Raw genomic sequence first — 23,472 nt, forward strand, 5'->3', positions numbered from 1 at the left:
AAAGGACCCAGCTGACCCTGGGCATCTCCTGTTTGTCCTCTGAACTGCATCACTGTCCAAGGACGAGTTAGGGAACCTGCTTTATGGAAGACACAAAAAATCAGGCGCTTTACAGTATGTAAAAAATCTGCAGTTTGTAAATCAAAATTTGGAGTTTTGCTGAAAAGATTCAGAACTGAGGCTTCCAAAGCTGCTTCTATTGTTTGTAAAACAATCTCTAGTTATGATCATTAGTTGTCCCCCCAATTTCCATGACCCGTCTCCGCTCCGTTCCGAATCCGTTGCGCACGCCGCAGCAATTCCCTTCCATTCAAGTCAATAACAGCATTTCATTTCTGGCGGTCGCAACAGGTCTATTTTTGCCGGATCGTGGAGTCGTGGCGAATCAAACCACGTGGAGATTGCGCCACACAAGAAGTCAAATGCACGGAGTAAAATATCATGATTGTAAATCATCTGTCAGCATTTTAGCTGGCCTCGTGCTTAACAATCAAGTAGGCTACTATATGCCCAGAAAAGACTCACAGACCGGACAGCTGCAGTTGTCTTTGACCTTTTAGCCTACCATGTCTCAACTGTGAAACTGCAATAACATCCATGAAAACAGGTTTTTAATGCAGCCATACAAACAGAATCATGCTCACATTGACTGCAGGTAGCCTAAGTACAGACAACATGAACCTATCCTAAACTCCTTGTTATTTTGTATGGATTTACTAATATGATTTTACTTGTATTTGTTTTATTATCTATTTTAGAATAGGTCTCTGTTATAGTTATGTTTGTTTTTGATGTGATATAGCTACACTACTGCAATAATTGGTCAGTTTCAAATATCAAAGGAGGTGTGAATTACGTTAAAATATAAGATTATGTTTAGGCTATGTCAAAAAATAAATAAAAAGATGTCAAGTGCCCTAGACCTACAGTCTGGCACATAAATGCGTGTTTACTTGGATGGGATTATTTTTAGACATTTTTGTAACAGAGATCATTCTTCATAGCAAGCCATGTGGAAATACTGACACTTGTGTAATGAGAAAAACTCAGTTATTTTATCTTTGAGGATTACTCCTACTTGAATATTTTGAAAAGACCAGAAGTATTTCTGGAACTGGACGATATTAAGTCGTGGAGAGAATTCCACAAAATATGAAAAAAATATGGACAGTCTCACATTTCATAAACATGTGCTCTGTCGGGTCGTCGAGTGGCAGGCGAGAAGCAGGCGCGCCACGTGGAGGCTGCGGTCCTCGGTGCAGGCGACCCCTGTTCGAGTCCCGCGTCGGGCAGCACTTTCCTGCATGTCATTCCCCCTCTCTCTGTATCCCCGTTTCCTGTCTCTCTCAACTGTCCTACCAATAAAGTCATAAAAAGCCAAAAAAAAAAAAAATAAATAAACTTTAAAAAACAAAACAAAACATGTGCTCTGTTGTTTCCAGATTCGTTGGCTAAAAAAAAGTTAACAGCTGCAAATCTGCCTCTCATGCAAAGGCCTACGTGGATGGAGGCTACACCATACAAATGATTAACCTAATACACAAGGCAGTCCAGTACACAACCTCCACTCACCTAACTCAGTCAAAGAAAGAATCGCGCATCACCAGCATATCATGTGCTGTCCACAAAAGTGAAAGTATACTCGGAGGGAGGCGGGGTTATAAATCAGGACCAGATTTAACCCTTTCATGCATAATGATCAAGTTGACAGGTGTTCAAATGCCATTTTCTTCAATGTGCAAGGGTTTTGAAGGCATAGCACATCAGCCACTAGAGTGAACTCTCTGCATCATCGTATACAATGACACCTTGTGAAAAGCCATTGTAGACTATATGGCTGACGGTCAGCCAGAAATGCAGAATTCCTCTGGAATACCCCTCAAGTCCCTATTCTAGGAAAGCCTTAGGTTAAAAAACAATTAATATTACTGTTGAAAATACTTCATTAAGTAACTCTCTTGGGTGTAAATACATGTGTTGATGTTATTAGAATGTAATTTACTTTTTGTATTATTCTTTTCAATTTAATATTTCATTAGGCTATATTTTAGTGGTCAAGAGCAGAGTGGGACAGGAAGGCCTAGAGTAGTGAAGCAAATACCATCTCACATGGTTCAGTTTAGAGTACCCCAAAGAAAAATGGACTTACTTACTTACTTGCTTATTTTCTTCTCTGATAAAAACATTTTAATTTGGTTTATTCTTAAAATTTAATGTACACGTGCAACTGGTTTGTTTTAACCATCAGGACACTACTGAAGACTCTGTAAGTGCTTGCACAGCTGTAATATAAACGACTGGCAGTGAACACATCATTCACCTGCCTGGTCAGGAGTCATAATCCCCAGAAAAATCAGAGCTCACCAGGCACACAGCACCATCACCACACACAAGTGGGCTTCATGTCCTCAATCACGGAGTGGACAGTAACAAAGAACTTTGACTTGAGTATTGTATGAGTATATGTTTTATTATTATAATAAATAATACATTTCCTTTCATTTTTAATTCTATGTAAATCTCTCTCTTTCTCACTGTAAAAATGAATCATACATTATTCAAACATACAAAAAACAAACAAACAACAACAAAACATCACCAACTTATACATATATCACAGACAGATGGTTTTGATTTAACAGAGTCCTTCATTTGACTGAAGCAGAGTGGTGTCAACGTTATCAGGCATGTCCATCTATTCGGCTACGTTTATGGTGACCGTGCCAGACACACCGGGGCTGAAGGCCGGACCGGCGGTCCGTTGAGTTAAATGTAGGAGCCCAGTCAGATCCATGGCCATGCTCAAAGGAACAGACAAGCAGCCCACTGCTTCAGAGCAGTTACAGTAAAGAGGCAAGAGAGAGAGAACCTACAGTAACCCCCCCCCCCCCCCCCCCCCCCCCTCCTCCTCCTTGAGAGCAGACAGGAAAGACAGTAAAAAAAACAGGTGTGTGTGAGTGAAAGAGGGAGAGAGAGATTTTTCTTTTCTTTTTTTATCCGTATTGAAAATGGTATTGAGTATCGAATATTTTCCTTAATATCGATATTGAGTTGAAAATGTTAGTATCATGATCATGATCGTGACAACCTTAGTGCCAGTAACTGTAACTGTCCATCTGATTGGCTCTGGACAACTGCAGTGTCAGAAGGTCAGAATCAAGTTGGTGCCACAGGAGCTAAAAGATGATGGAGACCAGTGTATCCATGGAGAAGGGACAAATTTGGAACACAGAGGCATGCACGGAGAATGTTAGGCCAATCTCTGGCCATTATAGCCCCCCCCCCCCCCCACCCCCCCCACAAAAAAAAAAAAGTAACTAAGTAACTTGTACTCTGAGTAAATTTTAAATGAACTACTTTTTACTTTTACTTGAGTAGATTTTTACACCAGTACTTTTACTTTTACTTGAGTAAAATTTCATCAAGGTAACTGTACTTTTACTTGAGTAGATTTTTTTGGTACTCTTTCCACCCCTGTCTGTCATATATTTGACTCCAAGTCTTTTTCTCCTCCTGAGCTCAAAGCCTCAGCGTCACAGTGCAACTATCAGCTTTATCCAACACAAAAAAGTAAAAAGTTACATGTTAATGTTTAATGCAAAAACAGATGAGTCTTTAAATCATATAATCTGTCATGAGTCAAAAAGGCTCCAAGTCTTTTTCTCCTCCTGTGCTCAGAGACTCAGCATCACAGTGCAACCATCAGCTTTATCCAACACTATCAATCCACAAAATAGATTTGTTCATATGTTTTCTTCTTTTGTTACATTAGCATGTTTATATCATTAGTTTTGAGTTATATTACAATATACAATCATGACTTTATTCTGGACTGAATACAGAGGTTGGTGGTTGAAGCATTGGTTCATTTACAATCCTGTTGTACTTGTGCTTTTTCACTCTTTCAAGATATTTTCTTCAATCAAGTCCCAAACAGAGCAATCTGCCTACTGCTAAGTTACATATAAAGTCTGTGTGATTAGCCTATATCAAACTCCTGTCAAACATTAATCCTTGTTTTATTGTTATTGGCTCATGTCTCAGCCAACATTTTTGCTGCTGAATGAGAATATGAGTCATTGAACTGTGGATTTAAATTTCTGTCTGCCACTGGAATGAGTGACGTGAACAAGACTGGACCAGAACCTGTAACATACGTATAGCTGGACTGTCTGTAGAAAATCCTGATTTTATGACTGTGTGAATCTTTATTATCAATGTACTGAACTGAACATGTGGTCTGACTCTGACATCAAACTGTTATTGCATTATTGTTATAAACGCTTCACTTGCCTCCTCTTGCAGGAGTCAACAACAACACCATAGAGAGTGAATAAAGGACCCAGCTGATCCTGGTCATCTTGTTAGTCTTCTGAACTGCACCACTGTCCATTGAGGTGTTAGGGAACACAGCTGAAATATTTGACAAAAAAGGTCAGCATACAAACAGTATACTTGTTCTGACAAAGGAAGAAAATGTTAACCATAATATACTCTATTAATCTATAACTCTTTTGGAAGCACAGCCGTAGCAGTGTTAGGCACTAGGCTATACTACTATGGTCCTTTTAAACCCCCGGTCTTTCTCCGGTTACCATCCACACAAATACCTGCAGTAAACCTATGAACATGTAACACCTTAAACTGTCCATAGATGTGTAGTAACCATCACCATAAAGCTTTTAAAAGTAGAGTGTCAGCTCAAAGTATCAAACAAAACAAACTTACATGTCACAATAGTCCAATAAGCAGCAGTACTCTGTACACGCATGAGCATAAAGAAGACTGGGATCATGTTGATAACATTTGGGTATTGGTGGGAAAGAGCAAGACCAATCAGGATGCAGTTTTCTGTCACATGACTCTGTTGATCATTCACACTGGTTTTCAGCCTGAGCCTCAAGGTGCAGGTATGAAATCCTATATAAATAGGCTACTGTGCAATACATATACTGTAGATTCATGTAAATCAGTTTCCCACAGTTCTATGATATAAATTATATAAGTATATGGAAATTTGCTTATTTAGAACAAGGACTTCATTGAATTCACATTACATTTCTCTGAGATTGCAGCGAGTAGCTTCCAACAGGGAAAAATGACATTCCCTAAACATGTTGATGTAAATATTGTGATTGGAGTGACAGAAATGTGCTATGGACTTTTAAGCAAGTCCAATTTACTGTATTTTGTTCATTTGTCTCAAAATAAATGTTTAACTGTTGTTCAGCTGATTAATCCTCCGTCTTCAACTCACCCTGTTCAACTTTCTGCTACAAGATGCAATGGAATGCAACATTTTTTTGTCAACAACATCACCATCATCAGAAAAAACACAAGCTCCCTGAGCTCTGCTAATGATGCTCTACATATTCCACTACATAGAACGTGCTACAATTCATTTAGCTCTTGTGGATTCTTAATTACTGGGAGATCTTCTTCTTCTTCTTCTTCTTCTTCTTCACCAAAATCACCAGACTTTGCGCACGTGTCCAGTCTCATACCAGATTTGCTCAGCTGCAAGTACCTGTTAAGACCCTGATACAAGATGCCTGCTGCACACTGTACTTGACCCAGGAAACAGCACTTGTTGAGACTCTGTTCTTTCTAAATAATTTTACATCCTCTACCACCATGATACAGTATGTTAATAGAGAGAACCTCCAGGAGTGAAAATGAGGAAGCTGCTTGTTTGCTGTTTTGTCACCCTGTCATGGACAACAAAGACACTGGTAAAAGAAGAAGAAGAAGACACTTTATTTATATAGCACATTTCCTGCCAAATGCAACTCACTGTGCTTCACAACGAAAATACAAAGATGTAACAAATAAGCAAAGCCAATAGCAAATAAAAAATATAACACAAATTGAAGCTGGTTGGCGTTGGGCAATTTTATACAAATTTAGGCAATTCTGAGCAGCAAGAGACAAAAAAGGAAGACAACCAGAACATCGGAATTGCAACATCCATTTTTTTTTAGATTACCTTAGGCTTGAGCTCACAACTTCTGATACTGAACCATCTCTTAACTCATTGAGCTATTTGGCTAGAGGTGGGATCTGTGGGGTATTCCAGAAGGTGGGTTGTGTGAAAAGGAATATAAGGCTTATATTATAATCTTATAAGAGGCAACATTCACTATACTCTTCAAAGACACATAATGTGCTTTTGACTCCACTATTTCTTATAATATATATATATATATATATATATATATATATATATATAGAGAGAGAGAGAGAGAGAGAGAGAGAGAGAGAGAGAGAGAGATGTGTGTGTGTGTGTGTGTGTGTGTGTGTGTGTGTGTGTATACACACACTGAACTTATATACATTTTCAATTCATATGTATTGAAAAAATAAATCATACATGATTCCAACATATAAAAAAAACATAGGCTATATCACAGACACAGACAGTTTTCATTTAAAGCAGATATCAGCTTCACGGCCGTTTCGGCTAATGCTGCGTTCAAGGCAGGCTTTTGAAACCGTAAGTTACAGCTTCAAGTCACAACTACGACTTGGTAGCGTTCCAGGTAACCCGTAGCTCGTGTTTTTACCATCCTGTTGTCTGTGAAAGTTCCCTATAACGGCCACTCGTAACATCCGACCCGTGAACTCGTACCAGATCGAACTGGTATGACTTCACAGGAAGGAAAAACACAAAGTACGAGTTTCTTTGAACGCACCATGAGTTAGCAGCCCCCGCCCTTGTCAGGCATCAATTGGTCCTCGTGCTACGTCACCACATTCACGCGCATCCCTTGGCTGCACACACAGCCCTTCATGCCGTTCTCTCTCCTCATTGGATAACACTAAGTATCCCACAAGGAAAATTTTCTCCTCGGGTTACAGCAGAGCAGAGTGACGGAGAGACTCGTGTTTAGGCTGAAATACTTCATGTAAGTGATTGCTGACGGAAAATAGGACTATTTAGGACTTATATTAACAAAAACATTCCACTGATATCTGCTTTAACATAATTATTCATTTGAGATCAAGTTTAACATGTTGACACCCCTGGACTGTTACAGGTCACACAGAAATTACAGATAACAACAGTTAATGCTATTTCACCAGGACTTCCCTTTATCCTGATAAATTGGTTGGACAAAAACCATGCAGCATGAAATAGTGCTAAACAGAAAAAGGAACAAAACCAGTCTCATTTCCACAAGTTAGAAAAAATGTAGTGTAAGTTAAGTTTTTAGCTCAGCTGCAAACCAAATGAGATGAGATGTTATTATGCATTAAAGACCATTGTTTCCTGAGACAGTAGGGGGTAAAGTTTGTGTTTGTTCAACATCACATTAATGTTTCAGTCTCCATTGTAGAGGTTTGTTCTTCTTGAGCTTGTTTCTGTCAGAGATTCACAAGTGTTTCCATGTCCACAGTTAAGCACAGTGCAGTGTGAGCAGGTCTGTTATTTTCTCCATACAGAGGGGACAGATTATATTTCACCACAGTGAGGAGACATTACTTACTGTACATTGCCTCATACAGTCCAGTTCCACTTCACTGCAAACAACTACAACAAAAAACATTCAACATCAGTATAATAGTAAGATGAACAGTTCCTTATTTATCCTTTGTCAGTGTAATGAAAATGCAGTGATAATTATGCTATGTCTTTTAACATTTAATCCTTATTAAAAACAAGTGTTTCTTGTTTATCGTGCATTTACTGTAGTGAAGATTTCCTCACCTCTGACTTTCATCATTGCTTGAGACACTATTTGTTGAACTGAAACAGACAACAAACAAGACACAAACAAAGAAATAATCAAATATGTAACAACTAACACAAATGAGTTAAAAAAAAAAGAAACATGAACAGAACAGCAATTTACCTTTTTTTCTTTTTAGAAAGACATGCCAGTACCAGGACAACTGCTGCTACAGGACAAATAGCTGCAACTACCAAACCTATAACGACTCCAACACTGGTTGAATTCCCTAAAATAAATACAGATATTACAGATAATAACAGTTTATCTTCATAGAGTATTTGTCAGTTGATTGCAGAGCAATTAGGTTGGTGGAATGTGCGATCTCCTGTAAGTCTTGTCATACTTTTATCTGAGTTTAATAATTTTTTTTCAATTCTATTTGTTACTTTCTATCAGAGATAAGTGCTTTATTAATTCATATTATTATCAAGACCAACAGTTCCTCACCTATGCTGAGGACAGTGTTGGTTATCAGCGTCTCCTCAGCATCTCTCAGTTCACAGGTGTATGTTCCCTCATGATGTGAAGATAAGTCCTGTAGCATGAGGCTGCCTGACTCTGACACACCCTTCACCTGCTGCCTCCACTCCTCTGAGACTGTGTAGAGGACGTCAGCTCTGGTCTGAGTCATGATCATCTGACTGTGGTTGAATCTCCAGGTGAGACTGAAGCCTGTGATGGAGGTGTTGGAGGTGGAGCAGGGGATTGTTGCTCCATGATAGGACACAGTGATAGAAGCTGAAATGATACAATACATAAACATAAGAACATGAACATAAAGAAATAATGTTATCTGTTTTGATGAATCTGGACTCCCTGAAAGTGACGTCAAAATTTTCCTCAAACTCCAGAGTCCTAGTTTAATCAAATGCAGTAAATCTCACTTCAAATTTTCATCTCTGTGGAAAATCAGGTTCCATTACTAAATGTGAAAAAGAAAAAATGCATGAAATGAGTAAAGATCTGTACTTAGTCACTGACCTGGTGTAAACACAGTGACTCTCCTCCAGTTACTGCGAGTGCTGATGTTGCAGCTGTAGATCAGATCAGTATCTGAACGTATCAGAGAACCAGTGATGTTGTAGAGCAGCTGCTCAGTCTCCTGCACTTTAGTTTGGTTCTTGAAGGCCACATTGGATGGAGGACTGGTGGACCAGGTGAGTTCAGGCTCAGGGTAGATCCCCTCTGAGCTGCAGGTGATGATGTCTCCAACCTGCTGGAGGTCGACTTTAACCACTGGAGCTGAGAAGAAGGAAAAAGGATCTTAACTTGAAAAGTTGTTTTATAGTTGCACAAATTATTGGTTTTCTGTTGTGCTTCTCATACCGTCCACTTTCAGGTTGATGAATGACTCCTTGTTTCCTCTGATGGTGCTGGTGAAGCACTTGTATCTCCTCTGGTCCTGAACCTTCACCCCTGTCAGCTGCAGTGAGGCGTTTCCTCTGGAGATCTGGTCCTGGAACAGTGATGTTCTGCCTCTGAAGCTCTGGTCCTGATACGCCAGCTGGTCTTGGTTGTGGTAGTAGGAGTGGACAGGACGGTGTCCAGCTGTCAACTCCATCCAGTGGACGACCACATCCTTGCCGCCCTGGAAGCTGCACGGTAAGATGCAGCTCTCCATGAAAACACAGGACACCTCAGAGTCTGTAACATGTCAGGTGAAGAGTTACAAAGTAAAGTTAAATGCAGGAACAGTCTAGTATTTAAAACATATAATCTGTCATATTATATACAGTATATTAGCCTATATATATTGACTCCAAGTCTTTTTCTCCTCCTGAGCTCAAAGACTCAGCGTCACAGTGCAACTATCAGCTTTATCCAACACAAAAAATCCACAAAATGTCTTCACGTACATATTTTCCTCTGTTACACTTGGCATGTTTATATCACTAGTTTTGGGTTTAATTGTTACTTAATTATGGACTGAATACAGAGGATAATGGTTGATGCATTAGCTCATTCACAATAATATTGTATTTGTGCATTTTCACTTTCAAATTAATTAATAATTAATTAATTAAGTTCATCACTGACATCTCTGAGTGAAGACATCAAACAGCATCATGTCAAACATTAACCCCTGTTTTATTGTTATTGGCTCATGTATCCACCAACGGTTTTCCTGCTGAGAAAATCATTCATTGCACGGTGCATTTGAATTCCTGTCTGTCACTGGGGTAATTGTGTCAGTGTCATGAACAAGACTGGACCAGAACCTGTAACCTATAGTTGGACCACCTGATTTTATGACTGTGACAACCTTTATTAGCACCACATGTTGAGATGAACATGCATGACTCTGATATTAAACTTCACCGTTACAGCATTATTGTTGTAACTGTTTCACTTGCCTCCTCTTGCAGGAGTCAACAACAACAGGACCGAGAATTCCATACAATCAGTATGTAAAACATCTGCAGTTTGTAAATCAAAATTCTGAGTTTGGCTAAAAAAATATTAAGAGCTGAAGCCTCCAAAGCTGCCAATCTCCACTGAGACCAAACAGCTCAATACAAAATGAATTTGTATTGTATTGTATTTCTGTGACTGCAACAATTAGTCAATGAACTCATCTGAAAAACAATCTCTAATAAATCTGCTAAGCAGTTGTCTAAGTTTGTAGGGTTTGATTTTGTCACTGTCAGTTCTTCTGGGATACTATTTTCGACAACAAAAGAATATAATAAAATGTAGGCTACTGTGTGGAAGTACAGATGTTACAGTTGTTACACACTGGTCCGGCCGCTCTTTCTCCGGTTACCTCCCACACAAAAACCTGTAGTAGACCTGTGAACATGTAACACCTCAAAACTGTCCATAGATGTGTAGTAACAATCTTCATAAAGCTTTCAACGGTAGCTCAAAGAATTAAACAAAGCAAACTTACATGATATTTAGTCCAAAAGCAGCAGCCTGTACACACATGAGGATAAAGACTGGGATCATGGTGATAACATTTGGATATTGGAGGGAAACTCAAGACCAATCAGGATGCAGTTTGTGTTTGCAGTCTGTTGATCATTAACAGTGCAGCCCCAGTGTGCAGAAAATGAAAATGAAAACCTGCTTCAGAATATAGTTTTGAGGACTTTTAAGGTTAATTTGTATTTTGTTCATTTGTCTCAAAAATAAATGTTTAACTATTGATCAGCTTATTAATCCTCCACCTTCAACTCACCCTGATCAACTTTCTACTATAAAATGCAATGACTTTGCAACAGTTATTTTCAACATCACCACCAACAGAAAAAAGCACAAGCTCTCTGAGCTCTGCCAACAATGCTGTGCATATTCCACTACACAGAACATGTAGTATGATTCATTTACGTATCTCTTCATATTCTTCATTTCTAGATTTGTGAGCTCAAGTCTTCCACCTGCTGTCTGGTCCCACTTCCTACAATCACCAACACTTACAGATCAGGCACCGGCTTGTTTTGTTTTCTGTTCTGTCTGTTTTTGTATTTGTATATAACCGCACAATCTATTGCTTTGCTTATTTGTGTTATATTTTTGTGTTTCCGTTGTGAAGCACATGGAATTGTCTTTTGCAGGAAATGGATGAGTCTAAATCTAAATAAAGTGTCTTCATCTTCTTCTTAATACTGTCATTGGGGGGAATGTGGACCCAAATGCAGAACAGAACTCAGAAGTAACAAAAAACATTTTCAAGAAAAGGTGAACAAAAAGGTCCTCAAAGCGCAACAGAAACGAACAAAGTACCAACAGAAAAGGTCAACAAGCCTAAGTCCTGGACAAGCACAATAAGCTACAACAGAAAAATCACAAAGTACAACACAAGAGACATTGAAACATAGAAACATAAGCACTCACAAAAATCAGGAACATGAAGGAAACTCTCAGACAGAACACAGGATATGGACAACAGGACATGGAACATGGGAATGAGACGCAGGACAACAGGCAGCAACGCAGACGATCTGAGAAGGACAGTGGGAAAACACACAGGTTAAATACACAACCAACACAGGTTAATTACACTGGGTAATCATGAGTGGAAGAACACAGGAAGACAAGACAGCAACTTCAAAAATAAAACAGGGACTAAGGACAGACCATGATACAGTCTGTAGTTTACTGTATGACAACAAAACAACTGATCACAAACACAGTTCTCATTTAACAGAGAGCAGCCTTTGTCCTCATATTTTCTGCTATATAACAGTGTTAGTTTCTCTGCAGACATTTAAATGAATCTTCTCATCCTGTCTTGTTACTCATTTTCTAACATAGTAACAATTGAGTTTTTCTGTGTTGGAGCACATGAAAGATCCCAAACAAAGATGGTTTCAGAACAAGACTGTGACCTGTTGTGATGTTTATTTTATAAAAACCACACAGTTGCTCCTGGAGGTTCCTACTATAAATACTGTATGTGTATTACATCATGTTGGTGTTGTGGATGCAGCCTGGTGATGCAGTGACTGGTGATAAACACCTCACTCACCTCCTCAGCAGGAATCACAGTCCACATGAAACTCCACATCAGCAGATTCACAGCAGAGCTGAACACCATCGTCCTCTGAATGTTGTTTTTGCTCTGTTTTACAGGGTAAAAAGCAGAACTAATAACCCGTGACAATTTGACCATAGTGTTCTGTCTCAGTTGACCAGTTGGGATAAACAGTAACAATGTTTAGATAATCCGATCATGTACACCTGATGTATTCACCTGTGTGATTTTAGCCATTTTAAGTGGGAATAAATGTGGAGGAAGCTAATTTATTCCTCATCCAATTTTTTTTTTTTTTTTAGAATTTCATTTGAATTGAAAAAGTATTTTCTTCAGTTTTGTTTAGTTACAGTACTATATTACTTGAATCTCCCAGTATTGTTAAAACTGATATGAAATGTCCATGTCAATACATGTTTAAAAAACACACACACACAACCTTTCGTTGGGTGTTCTAATTTTTCACATGACTGTGTACAGTATGTGGTTGTCCTAGAAGTAGAAGTGAAAATGTACTGTATTAGGAATCTGAAAGCCACAGAACCAACCAGCTCTGGGTCTGCTAAGGTGATTGTGTTTTTAACTGGCTGGCACAAAGCAGATAATTATGATGTGCTCACATTCATTTTCTTCTCTGGCAAAGACATTTTAACTTGTTTTTCACACATTTGAAATGTGTAACTTGTACAACACAAATGTAAATACAAAAGAACAACACTGTGGGTTCCCTTTTATTCTTAAAATTTTATGTACAAGTGCGACTGATTTATTTTTTTAATGTACATTCAATATAGAAAGTTTATATACGTAATATTACATTGAACATTTCACAAATTGCACTAGTCTTTCACATAGATTCATAATCAGTAAACGTCATTCGTCACATCTTAGCAGAAGCTCATTTTCCGGTGGTTATTATTCATTTATAAATATTCTAGTGCTTTTTGCGTTCTGGGGGAGAAGGAGAATTACTTAAAAAAGTGAGACAGAAAGGGGCGGCCTTCAATGAGAAGCAGGATGAAGAAAGAGCAGAGAAAGTAGACTTGGGCATTTAGAAAGCAGAAGAACTAGACCTGTCAAAACAGACAAGCGGCCAGTGTGGTATTTAAGGAGGAATTGACCAATGGCATTTCTTATTTCCCGTTTGAAGTGTTTTGTTTGTTTTGTCTTTTCCACATGTGAATCTATTATATAGACCAGTAAAGGACATATTTATGGGGAGAGGTCCTCTGCACAGATGTGTATGTGGATCATAAATGAGGCCATCCTCAGCATCTGGGGGGAAATGTAGCCAATCAGGATATAACAAAGAGGAATAAGATCATGGAGAAGAGACAGTTTACCTATAATAAGCCGTCTTCCAATGTCTTTCTCATGAAAAAAAATCTAGAGTAAAAAATATATTCATACAAAAAGTAAACTCTTCTGCGTGTCATTGGAAGAAATAAGAGAAGTAGCACAGAAACAAAACAAACGTGGTCATCTGTTAAAACAATTTCAAAGTGTTTATGAAGACTTGAGTGCCATTTGTAAAGGGGAGAGGAGAATGATGCTGGAGGAGGTGTGGCAGAGATCAGGGTGACAGTCAGGGTGACGGGCCCGCTCTCCTCCGCCTTTCTCTCTCTCCATCCCCTCGTGTGGGGGGAGCCCAACAGTCCCTCTCTGAGCTGCGGCCGCCGAGCCGCAGGGCGAGTCTGGATGCCTGAGCGTGACTGTGTGTGTGTGTATGCGTGCGCGTGTGTTCGTCAGCCTTGGTCTCCAATGTCGTTGTCCACGGGGGGTGGGACGCTGGACATCACCGTGGTGCCAGTTCCTGCTGTAAGGTAGCCTGCGACTCCTGGACCTACGGTTGGCAGAGAGGTAGATGAGAGAGAGCGCAGATGTGACTTATGTGAACATCTGGAGCACTGATGGTGAGCTACAAAGATGTAGCTACTAATATAGAGGATGTTACTACTGCATGTATGGAGGGGGAAATGATGACCACACTGACTGCTGTGCTCCCACTTAATGTCAAGTGAAAGTGTTTCCTTTTAGTTCAACACAGTTTGGAAAGGTTGCTGCCACACGGTGCACCATTAATAATAATAATAATAACAGAAGTATGGAATGAATCTGCAGAAGTGGAGCATTCACTTCTCCACCAATTCCTACGATTTTCTAGAGTTCTAGTTTCACATTTGTTTTTCACACTACACACTTTTCTACTGATAAAGAGACTCAGATGCCCTGTTTTTTGTTTAGTGGATAAAATAGCTTTAAATGAATCATTATTAACAATCTTATTACATTATCTTCAATATTTCTCACACTAACAACAATCTACAGTTTACATGGTTAAACTCAGTAAAACTCATGCTGCTATTTTTTTTTTCGCCACCCAGAGAAGCTGAAGTTGTATTTTAGCGCCCCCTTGTGACGAGTGTTAAAAATGTAGGTACAGAGACTCTGGGGATGAATGACTGTGGCTGTGTGGAGCGGTTAGGAGGCACTGATGATGGTCAGAGTTTGGTTATATTAAGAACTAATGTAAAAACAACAACAGCATAATTATCTTGATTTAAATCAGCACAAGTCTGAACGAATCAGTTCAGTGGTAAGGTGAAGTTTAGTTATATCAACAGCCATTTAGAAGTTCCCATCATAATCAAAGTTAACATATTTTATGACACATGGTAAACCAATGGGCTGTTTTACATCTATCTGAACTCACTCCCATACATATTTAAAGGGGAGTATTGGTTTAAGGTTGAACAATGTGACATGATGCAGACAGTATTCATTCAATGCTTTTTCTTTGTTGGCCACATTCTGAGGTCTTAGTCGGGGGAATCTGTATAAGCGTTCTGTAAAATAACATTGCATTGAATAACACCGTTAAACAGTCAATTTAGATCACTCAGATATTTTGTCCTCCTTAAATTATGCACTTCCACATTTAAAAAGGGGATCTAAGAGAATTTCATAACTTCAAAATTACTTTTTAGTAAAGTGGATGAGCTGTTACAGGATAAGACACTTTTTTTATCCACTGCTGATACATAATGCTGCCATTTTAATTCATCCCAGCTTTATTGTTTTCTCACTGAAAACAATACTCTTTTCTTGCCCATAGCAGAATGGAAATCCATTCTCAAATATCACATGGGTCTGTAATCACATCCAAGTGTGAAAGTCAGAGGCATTTCTGTCCAGCAACTTTCAAAAGGCATTTCGGTTCAGGTCCTAAAACTGGAGTGTGACAGAGTTAGTGGATGAAGATGAAATGATGATCACGGCGTTGCAAAGATGGAGACAGCGGGAATGGAAAGTTAAGTGTGGGTCAGAGATGGTGGCAGAGAGGTAAAGGAATGGCTTTAGGAGTGAGGTCAGAGTCTACCTGCATCAGAGCAAGAGAGAGGAGGGCTGTGAGGGCCCAGCTCAGGAGTCTAGAGCCCACCTCGCAGTGGGCTGCTGGCAGCCAGGAGAGAAGGAGTGGAAACCCCTGAGGAGGAAATATGGAGGACAAGGAGGAAGGGAAAGGCAGAGCCAGGAAGTTATAGGACGTGGAAAGAAAAAGGGTCGCTGGGTTTAAGCACAAGTGAGGAGTCAGCCACAAGGTGTTTTTAGGATAAAGCAAAGCATTAAGATTCAACAAGAGCTCAGAGACAGACAATTAAGACTTACCTCCTGAGCACAAAGAAAGTATTTCAAAGGCGTAGCTTGTTAAGAAACTGTCAGAAGTGTTCGACAGCGGGTGGAGTTCACCGAAACCTTACCTGTCAGGTAACCGGCGGTCTGAGACTCTGAGATGAAAAGATCATGTTTCTGGTCTTTGAAGGCACTCCACACCGAGGACTTCGCAAGAATTTCATTCACCTATAAACAGTGGTTAGCAGAATTACAAATGAGACAAATAACCAACACAATGGAGCCACATAAACACTGATTTCACTCCGATCGTACCTGCTCGCCGTACTGCAGACTGCGAGTCATGGACTTGAGAGCCTTTACTATCTGGGCCTTGGTAGCTGAGGGGTTATCTAATGTCTCCAGGCCGATTCCTTCCAGTAACTTCAGGAGGTATGGAACCAGCTCCACTCTCAGAGCCTGTCCAGTTGGAGAACAACATGAAGTATGAGTTAGGCAGCATGTTACACAAACCTGCTGTTGGAAAAAAAAAAAAAAATGAGGTGAGCATTTTACCTGGGCTACCAGGTCTGTCTGCTCCTTCTGGAACATGCGGTTGAGAGCTTCACAGGCCAGCCCAGCCATGTCCGCCCGCATTTTCATCCCAGTCATCAGGGGGCCGATGGTCTCCAGAGAAGCCATGGAGCGCACACACAGCTACGCACAACACAACAGCTTTATTAATATGTCATACTGCAAGGAGAGGTCAAGCTGTCTGTGCTGTGTAAATCCTCACAATGAAAACTAGGCTTTTCTTGTCTTAAAGAGATAGTTCAACATTTTGGCAAATTGACCCATTGCCATAATTCCTATAGTTTTAGGGAGTAGATTTGTTACCTGCTTAAAGATACGCTACGGATGCTCATGGAATTTCTTGGTTTCCCTCATCAAATACACAATCCAACAACTCCAAAACGCTCTGGTGGACAAGTTGTGACCTGCACATTCGCCACGCTATGAGATAATAATGTAATGTTACGAGACAGAGTTGTTTTCGATGCAAATGCAGAGACTGCTTGCCGAAAAAAGGTTTTGCATGAATTTACCTCGAAAACAACTCTGTCTCGTAACGTTCCGTTATTATCTCATAGCGTGGTGAATGTGCAGGTCACAACTTGTCCACCAGAGCGTTTTGGAGTTGTTGGATTGTGTATTTTATGAGTTTGATGAGTGAAACCAAGAAATTCCATTAGCCTCCGTAGCGTAACTCTGAGCAGCTTGCGGCTCTGCTCCGCCGTTCTAAAAATAGCTTCCACCAACAATTAAAGGTAACGAACTGACTCCTAAAACTATAGGGATTATGGCAATGGGCCAATTTGCCAAAATGTTGAACTATCCCTTTAAATAAACCCTTGGTGCTGAAAAATGCTAATATTAGCTAGCATGTAGCTGTGAATTACAAGGATATTTTCAAAATGGCCTATGAAATTTGATACCGATTAGTTTTATTGAACTTATGTAGTATTAAGAAAAAAAGACTAAAATAGCAGGAGTTAGTGTCTGAAAGTATATCAGTAAAATGTTAATATCCACTTTAGTTTACTAGACAATAGTTTTTAAAGGAAAATGAAGTTTAGGAGGATTTAACCAGAAAATAAAAGTAAATCTTCATCTGTCAGATCGACTCCTCACCTCGTTGTCTGACAGTACGTGGATGAGGCGGATGGAGCTCTTGGGCACGGCGTTGTTCTTGTGGTTGAGTGCTGCCAGGACGCGAGGCAGGTGACCCAGAGGAGGCACCTGGTCAGCCAGCTGGGTCTGCGTGCTGAACAGACAAACCGCCGCCGTGGTAACCGTCTCCAGGGCCTCACCCTGCAGGACAGCAGAGATGTCAGCAAGAAGAAGTGGGACAGAAATATAAACAACAGATAGATATTCTGTCTCAGCTAACATTGGGGTTGTTCTTCTCCAGCAGCTCCGTCAGAGTCTCCAGGAGGGAAACCAGGAACTCGCGAGGCTTTCGTAGCACCCAACCTGGCTGAGCGATGAAGATGCGCAAGAAGACTCCGCCCACTTCGAGCTCGCCCTGTCCTGCACCGTAGGCCACCGTGAAGTCCTCGGGCAACTGAGCACAGACCAAGAGTTAAGTGTTACATTAGAGCATAAACTGCAAACTACTGCTTTGGTGCAACAGTGTATTACTGTACTTACTTTCCAGTTCACATCAGGATTATCTTTCTGCTGTTTAAAGTGCCTGAAAAAGATTTTAAAATGACATTAAGTGCATGAAACAGCTAGAACTGTTCAGTAAGACTGAAATATGTCATTAAATTATATGTCCTACTCAAGCATCATCTCCCGGACAGTGGTTGACACTTTCTCCCTTGAGTTGTCATTCCAGATGAGTTCAGGGTTCTCGTGCGTTCCCTCAAATATGTGCACTGCTGCCTCTGCGTTGTCTCGCATGGCGTCCATGAACACACCGGGGAGGAAACGCATCAGAGTCAGACGCACCTGCCAGAGAAGAAGCGATGGACATGTTTTCAGTAGGTAAGGAGAAACATTATGTTGATGATGGTGTATGGATATTTTATTTATGGACTGACCTTTGGCCCAACCAGCTTGTCTGAGGTCATTTTGGAGAAGAGCTCTGCGGTCTGTGTGCGAACCTGGGGGTGTGTGCAGTTACAGAAGAGGTCCAACAAGTATATGAGGGCACCTGCAGCACAAACACATCAACATGAGCATAGAGGCATTCAGGATTCACATTATGTGTTTTCACAAATATGGAGTACACTAAAGAGAAAATGCTAAATGATACTGACCTTTGGCCATAGCCTCTTTGACAATCTTTGTGTTAGAAGTCAGTGCATACAGTGTCTCCAGCACCATTTGTCTGCCTATAAAACACAAAGACATGTTTGAGAACAGAAGTACAGAGATAGAAGAAACACAAGTCCTAAGGTTGAGAGTTGTTCTTTTTTTATGTTAGAGTCTCTTCTTACTGGAGGGGAGCGAGTGCAGCAGCAGCAGAAGGTTGGACAACACCAGAGACTCAGCAATGTTGCTCACACACTCCTGGTTTGACGTCACTGTATTGACAACCTGCAGAGGAAACCAGTAATATTATTGATGAATGTTTTAAGCAATTAAAAGATAATTATTTATTTGTGAAAACACATTGACTAAGAACAGTTTATGCAAACCTCCAGAACCAACTGCTGAACTCTTCCAGCTCCGTGAACCCGCAACAAAGAGAAGAGCAGCTTGAAATGTCCGATGCACTCCGACTCTGAACCTGGAATTATGCAAAGCAAAGTTTAGCGTTGTGTTCTTCAGATGAAGCAGGAGCAGAGGACATTATTATTATTTATTATTATTATTATATCTCACCTGGGTTGTTCTTGATGACGTTTCGAAGAGCCTCTAAAGCCATCTCAGCGAAGCGGAGCCTCTCGGCGTGCTGCTGGGACTCCACCTTGTTACTCTGACTCATGGCCAGCAGAGTGTGGAGGTACTGGGCCTGGGATCCAACATAGTCCAGCAGACTGGCTGAAAATGCTTTGGGATACTGAAAACAGACCAAAACAAAAGTGTTAGAGAAGGATTTTGTTTGCAGTCAGTCATGGTGGTTTTGGTTTCTTCCTTATCAAATCAAATCTCCCTGATGAGACGACTGAGAGGCACGATGAGAAATGACAAACAGAATGCAAAGCAGACGAATGTGGTTACTACGCTGGGTTGTTGTTCTACTTACCTCTAGTGGGAACGTTGGCTGCTCATTGTAGACCCGCACAAAGATCTCACCAACTATCAGCTCTTTGCTGTGATCACTGAACACAAACTCTGCTCCAAAGCTTTCATCGTTTTCTCCCTGTGAGGAGACCAAAGAGAAAAGAATTAACTATTGCACCAATGCAGCTTATCAATAATGTTTTAGATTATCATCTATATATGAATTTCCAATTTCTATCAAATTGAATTTTTTACCAAACTATTTGTTTTGTTGTCCTTTCACATCAGATATAAATGCAGGTTTAACATTGCAACCGTCTGGGAGGAATATACTGTCAGACGGAGCCTGAGTCAATTCCTTTTCTTTATTTTATCTGTCCTTTTTAAAAAAAAAAAAAATCTAATTTGAAGCTCTGAAGGCTACTTGTTTGAAAATTAAATTTAAAAAAAGGAGATGAGTCTTTCTTACCCTCCTGATGTTTCCCTCCTGTTGACCCTCCAGGAACTCCATTAGCTCAGCTCGTGTCCCATTGTTCCAGATCAGGTACGGGTTCTCTGAGTTACTGTTCAGCAGCTTCAGCACCTGGATGTAAGAGAAAGGATGAACAACTCAGTGTTGTGGCTGTAAGAGGGAATACTTGGTGTTATTCCTTTTCGACTCTTCTACTGACCTCAGCAGGAGAGCCTGTCCCCAGCTTCCTTGAGATGTACGGCGTCAACATGGCCGCTAAGCTCTTGCGGATGGTGGGGTTCTCGGGGGGCGTGCCCTCGATGCCGTTGGTCTCTGAGACAGGATTGTTTCCATCTGGGGTGTGTGGCGTTTGGGTGAAGCCTCCGAGGCGGCTGAGGGCGACCAAGCTGAGCTTGGCCAAGCTGTTTGCGACCTCCTGTTGGTTTGTGTCCTGGCTGGCCTGCACGCCGCTCTCCTCCAGGGTGTAGTCGTAGTTGAAGAGGTGCACCAGCAGGTGCCAGAGCACACCGGCGTGGTACAGATGGGTCTGCAGGAAGAAGTCCACTGCGAAGGAGCTGACGCACTGCACACTCAGAGCTGCAGTCTTTGGGAGACCCTGAGAAAAGGCGACAGAAGAGAACATGAATAAATGATGTTAGTTGTAAATTGGTAAATCAAAGGAGGACACCTACTTTGATTTAATAGAATAAGAAACAAGTTACTGGATGTTTGATGTTTTTTTTTAAAGTATATTCTGTGGCTTTTAGGCCTTTAATCAACATGACAGCTGCAGAGAGACAGGAAATAGGGAGACAGGGTGAGAAAGAACGACTGGACTATAGCCTCTGCATAGTCTGCTCTACCCACCGAGCTAATCGATGCCCCAATTAATAATTTCCATATTTGTTTATCGTTCTAGTATAAAAATATCACACTGACAATAACATATTGATAATAAAAAATATTTGACAGAACATCATGATTTGCCAGGAGAAAATTACATAATAAATTACTTTGAATTGCTGATGATAAACTTCACAACTACATTTGTGTTCATTTCCCTGAAAATGTGCTTTCCTATCAAAGACAAAGTAGATCAGAAGGAAAAATAAAAGTAAACATGGACACAAGCTCCTCACCTTTCCATAGAACAGGATATGACACAGGTCCCTGATGATGTTGGGCAGTTCAATGATCTTTTCCCTGCATTCCTCAAACTGGGCGGCTACACTGTAGCACTTACAGATGTGCCCGCACACCTGTGGCACAATCGAATGATGGAGAAGCATTACAGAAGTCATAACAAGCAAGTCCAACACATTAAAGTGGTGACATCAGGTGTTCGTCTTACCTGCACAGCCATGTCGTCAGGTTTACTGGATGCAGTTAATACAGCAACGCACCGAGACAGAGCCTCCAACAACACCTGAATACACAAAGGAGACGATTTCAGAATGTTTTTCAGTCTCTACTCCATACACCACACTACATTGGCGCACACACGCATGTATACTGACAGCTATGATGATACATTGTGACTGGTTGATATTCAGGGGTTTGTTGATGTGTTCGTACCTCGATGCCGCTCTCGCGGCGCAGCTCCTCTGCATTGAGAGCAGAGCAGTTGACCGTGTGGAAGGCCAGTTCAGCAGCAGCCGGGAGCAGAGGGGAGGTTTTAGAGAAGAGTTGATTATCCTCCGTCTCCATAGTGATCGTTTTGATGAGCATGGGGTAACCGGCGTATTTGTAGGGTTCCAGTTCTGTTAACAGACAGAGAGTTGTTCAGAGGACACAAAGTATTAGTTAAAATCACCAACAACCAACACACTTTACATAGAATTACTTCTTCATCACAATAATACTTAAAATGTGTTTCTCTCTGGTTCAAAATGTAGAAAGAACAGAGACAGGAACTAAACCAGTCAGCAGACCTTGTTTGTGTCGGTTGAACAGGATGCTCTGGGCTTTGAGGATGAGGATGATGTTTTCTGGGTCGGGGCCATCCACGATGCGGGCAGACTTTGTGCAGAGGAACTCATAGGCTTTGTTCACTTTCTCAAACATGTCCTGAAAAACAACAGGTTGCAAACACATATGAGGATACTCTACATCTTTACAGACAGTCCATATTGTATCAGTATTGAGTGTCATACGCACCCTGCCCTCCGGGTTCTTGTCAGGATGGTACTTCTGCGCCAGTCTGAAGTAAGCTTTCCTGATTTTACTCTCCTCATGTCTGAAGAGAAAAATGCCAAACATAAATACATTCACATTTACAAGAGATCTGTCTTATACCTAAATGTTGATGTTACTCTTAGGATAAGTTATAACAAATCAAATTCTACTCACGAGCCCTGTCCTTTGGGAAGGTTGAGGACTTCGTAAGCATCATCCACAGACATGGAGGGAGGCTTCTTCTCCACTTCCCTCTTCCAGGCTTCGAGAGTGTCTTTTAGCAGCTTCACCTGCAGGGAAATGGCAGCGGGGGACAATGTCAATAGGAGCCGTTCTAATACAAAGAGGACATTGATAAATTCCTAAAAGCTTGGATAAATACGGAAAGAAAAGTCACATACAGCATCTCGAATAGGCCAGTCAGGGAAGCGGGTGGTGTCACACAGATGTCTGAGGTAGTAGATGTTGCAGAAGAGCTCGTTGTCCAGCTGAGGGAAGCTGATCACGGGGATGGGGCAGTACTGGTAGAGGGCCCGGGTGTTGCTCTGCAGCCTGGGGCTGAAGTCAGCGACATGGGCCGCTATCTTCTCAATCATCATGCGCCTGAAACAGAGTTCAAACCCAAACTATTAAAGCTCCACTCCATTCATTGCTGCGATTCTAAATATCCACATTCCCTTTGAGAGCGGACTCATTTAACATGACAGAGAATGATTCCTACCTCATCTCACTGCTCCAAATGGCCTCAGGTGTGTCGAACTCTCCAAGGAATATCTCAGAGAAGCGCTCGGCCTCGTAGTTCTCCAGGTAACACACCATTGCTTCGGGCAGCACCGGTCCCAGAACACTACGCTGCACGATGTCCTGACCCTTAGACTGTGGACAGGGGAACAGGCACATGTCATTTCCAGAACAAGGGGTTAATAAAATACAATTAATTTCAGTTTGTACTGTTTCCAATAAACTAACTTTACCTCCTCTGATTTGAAGGCTTGCTTCAAGTGAGTATATTTCAGGAACCTAAAACCACAAGAACATCTCAGTGGTTATAATCAGCAGCACCATTGCATGCACACCTTTACACACAAACATGCAGGTTTCTTCTAAAAGACAAAAACACATTCCTCACTGGTTTGGTTGTGTAACCATTTCCTCCTTATGAAAAAACATAATATATTTTTTTAAGTTTAAGACTCTATGACACATAAAGAAGCCAAATTTGAAACTTTATTTCTCTGTAATGCAGAGATATTAATGTATTTATGTGTTTCACACCAATTATAAGATATTGC

The 23,472-nt window shown here is 40.8% G+C and overlaps 1 protein-coding gene and 1 long non-coding RNA gene across 5 annotated transcripts in view; both read right to left on the reverse strand.

Moving 5' to 3' along the window:
• On the reverse strand, positions 1-12,289 carry LOC311003342. The gene is made up of 3 exons (XR_014596263.1): positions 12,205-12,289; positions 10,624-10,649; positions 1-76 (listed from the first exon to the last, which is right to left on the reverse strand). It is a non-coding gene; the product is annotated as an uncharacterized lncRNA (long non-coding RNA).
• Positions 12,290-12,934: 645 nt separating this feature from the next.
• dnajc13 (DnaJ heat shock protein family (Hsp40) member C13) overlaps positions 12,935-23,472 on the reverse strand; it is a 32,453-nt gene continuing 21,915 nt past the window's right edge. For all 4 annotated transcript variants that reach the window (XM_083995674.1, XM_083995673.1, XM_083995672.1 and 1 more), the window contains 25 exons: positions 23,155-23,200; positions 22,902-23,056; positions 22,582-22,783; positions 22,355-22,470; positions 22,163-22,241; positions 21,937-22,072; positions 21,581-21,765; positions 21,357-21,431; positions 21,145-21,264; positions 20,226-20,621; positions 20,024-20,137; positions 19,577-19,693; positions 19,213-19,390; positions 19,026-19,117; positions 18,825-18,924; positions 18,645-18,719; positions 18,426-18,538; positions 18,164-18,333; positions 18,031-18,073; positions 17,771-17,944; positions 17,512-17,691; positions 16,396-16,536; positions 16,156-16,299; positions 15,969-16,068; positions 12,935-14,053 (listed from right to left, as the gene is read on the reverse strand). In XM_083995674.1, the coding sequence (XP_083851800.1) occupies positions 13,956-14,053; positions 15,969-16,068; positions 16,156-16,299; positions 16,396-16,536; positions 17,512-17,691; positions 17,771-17,944; positions 18,031-18,073; positions 18,164-18,333; positions 18,426-18,538; positions 18,645-18,719; positions 18,825-18,924; positions 19,026-19,117; positions 19,213-19,390; positions 19,577-19,693; positions 20,024-20,137; positions 20,226-20,621; positions 21,145-21,264; positions 21,357-21,431; positions 21,581-21,765; positions 21,937-22,072; positions 22,163-22,241; positions 22,355-22,470; positions 22,582-22,783; positions 22,902-23,056; positions 23,155-23,200 (3,349 nt within the window). In that variant the 3' untranslated portion in view covers positions 12,935-13,955. The remainder of the gene's footprint in view (positions 14,054-15,968; positions 16,069-16,155; positions 16,300-16,395; positions 16,537-17,511; positions 17,692-17,770; positions 17,945-18,030; positions 18,074-18,163; positions 18,334-18,425; positions 18,539-18,644; positions 18,720-18,824; positions 18,925-19,025; positions 19,118-19,212; positions 19,391-19,576; positions 19,694-20,023; positions 20,138-20,225; positions 20,622-21,144; positions 21,265-21,356; positions 21,432-21,580; positions 21,766-21,936; positions 22,073-22,162; positions 22,242-22,354; positions 22,471-22,581; positions 22,784-22,901; positions 23,057-23,154; positions 23,201-23,472) is intronic.

Source organism: Trachurus trachurus (assembly GCF_905171665.1).
Source record: "Trachurus trachurus genome assembly, chromosome: 20".
Taxonomy (NCBI): domain Eukaryota; kingdom Metazoa; phylum Chordata; class Actinopteri; order Carangiformes; family Carangidae; genus Trachurus; species Trachurus trachurus.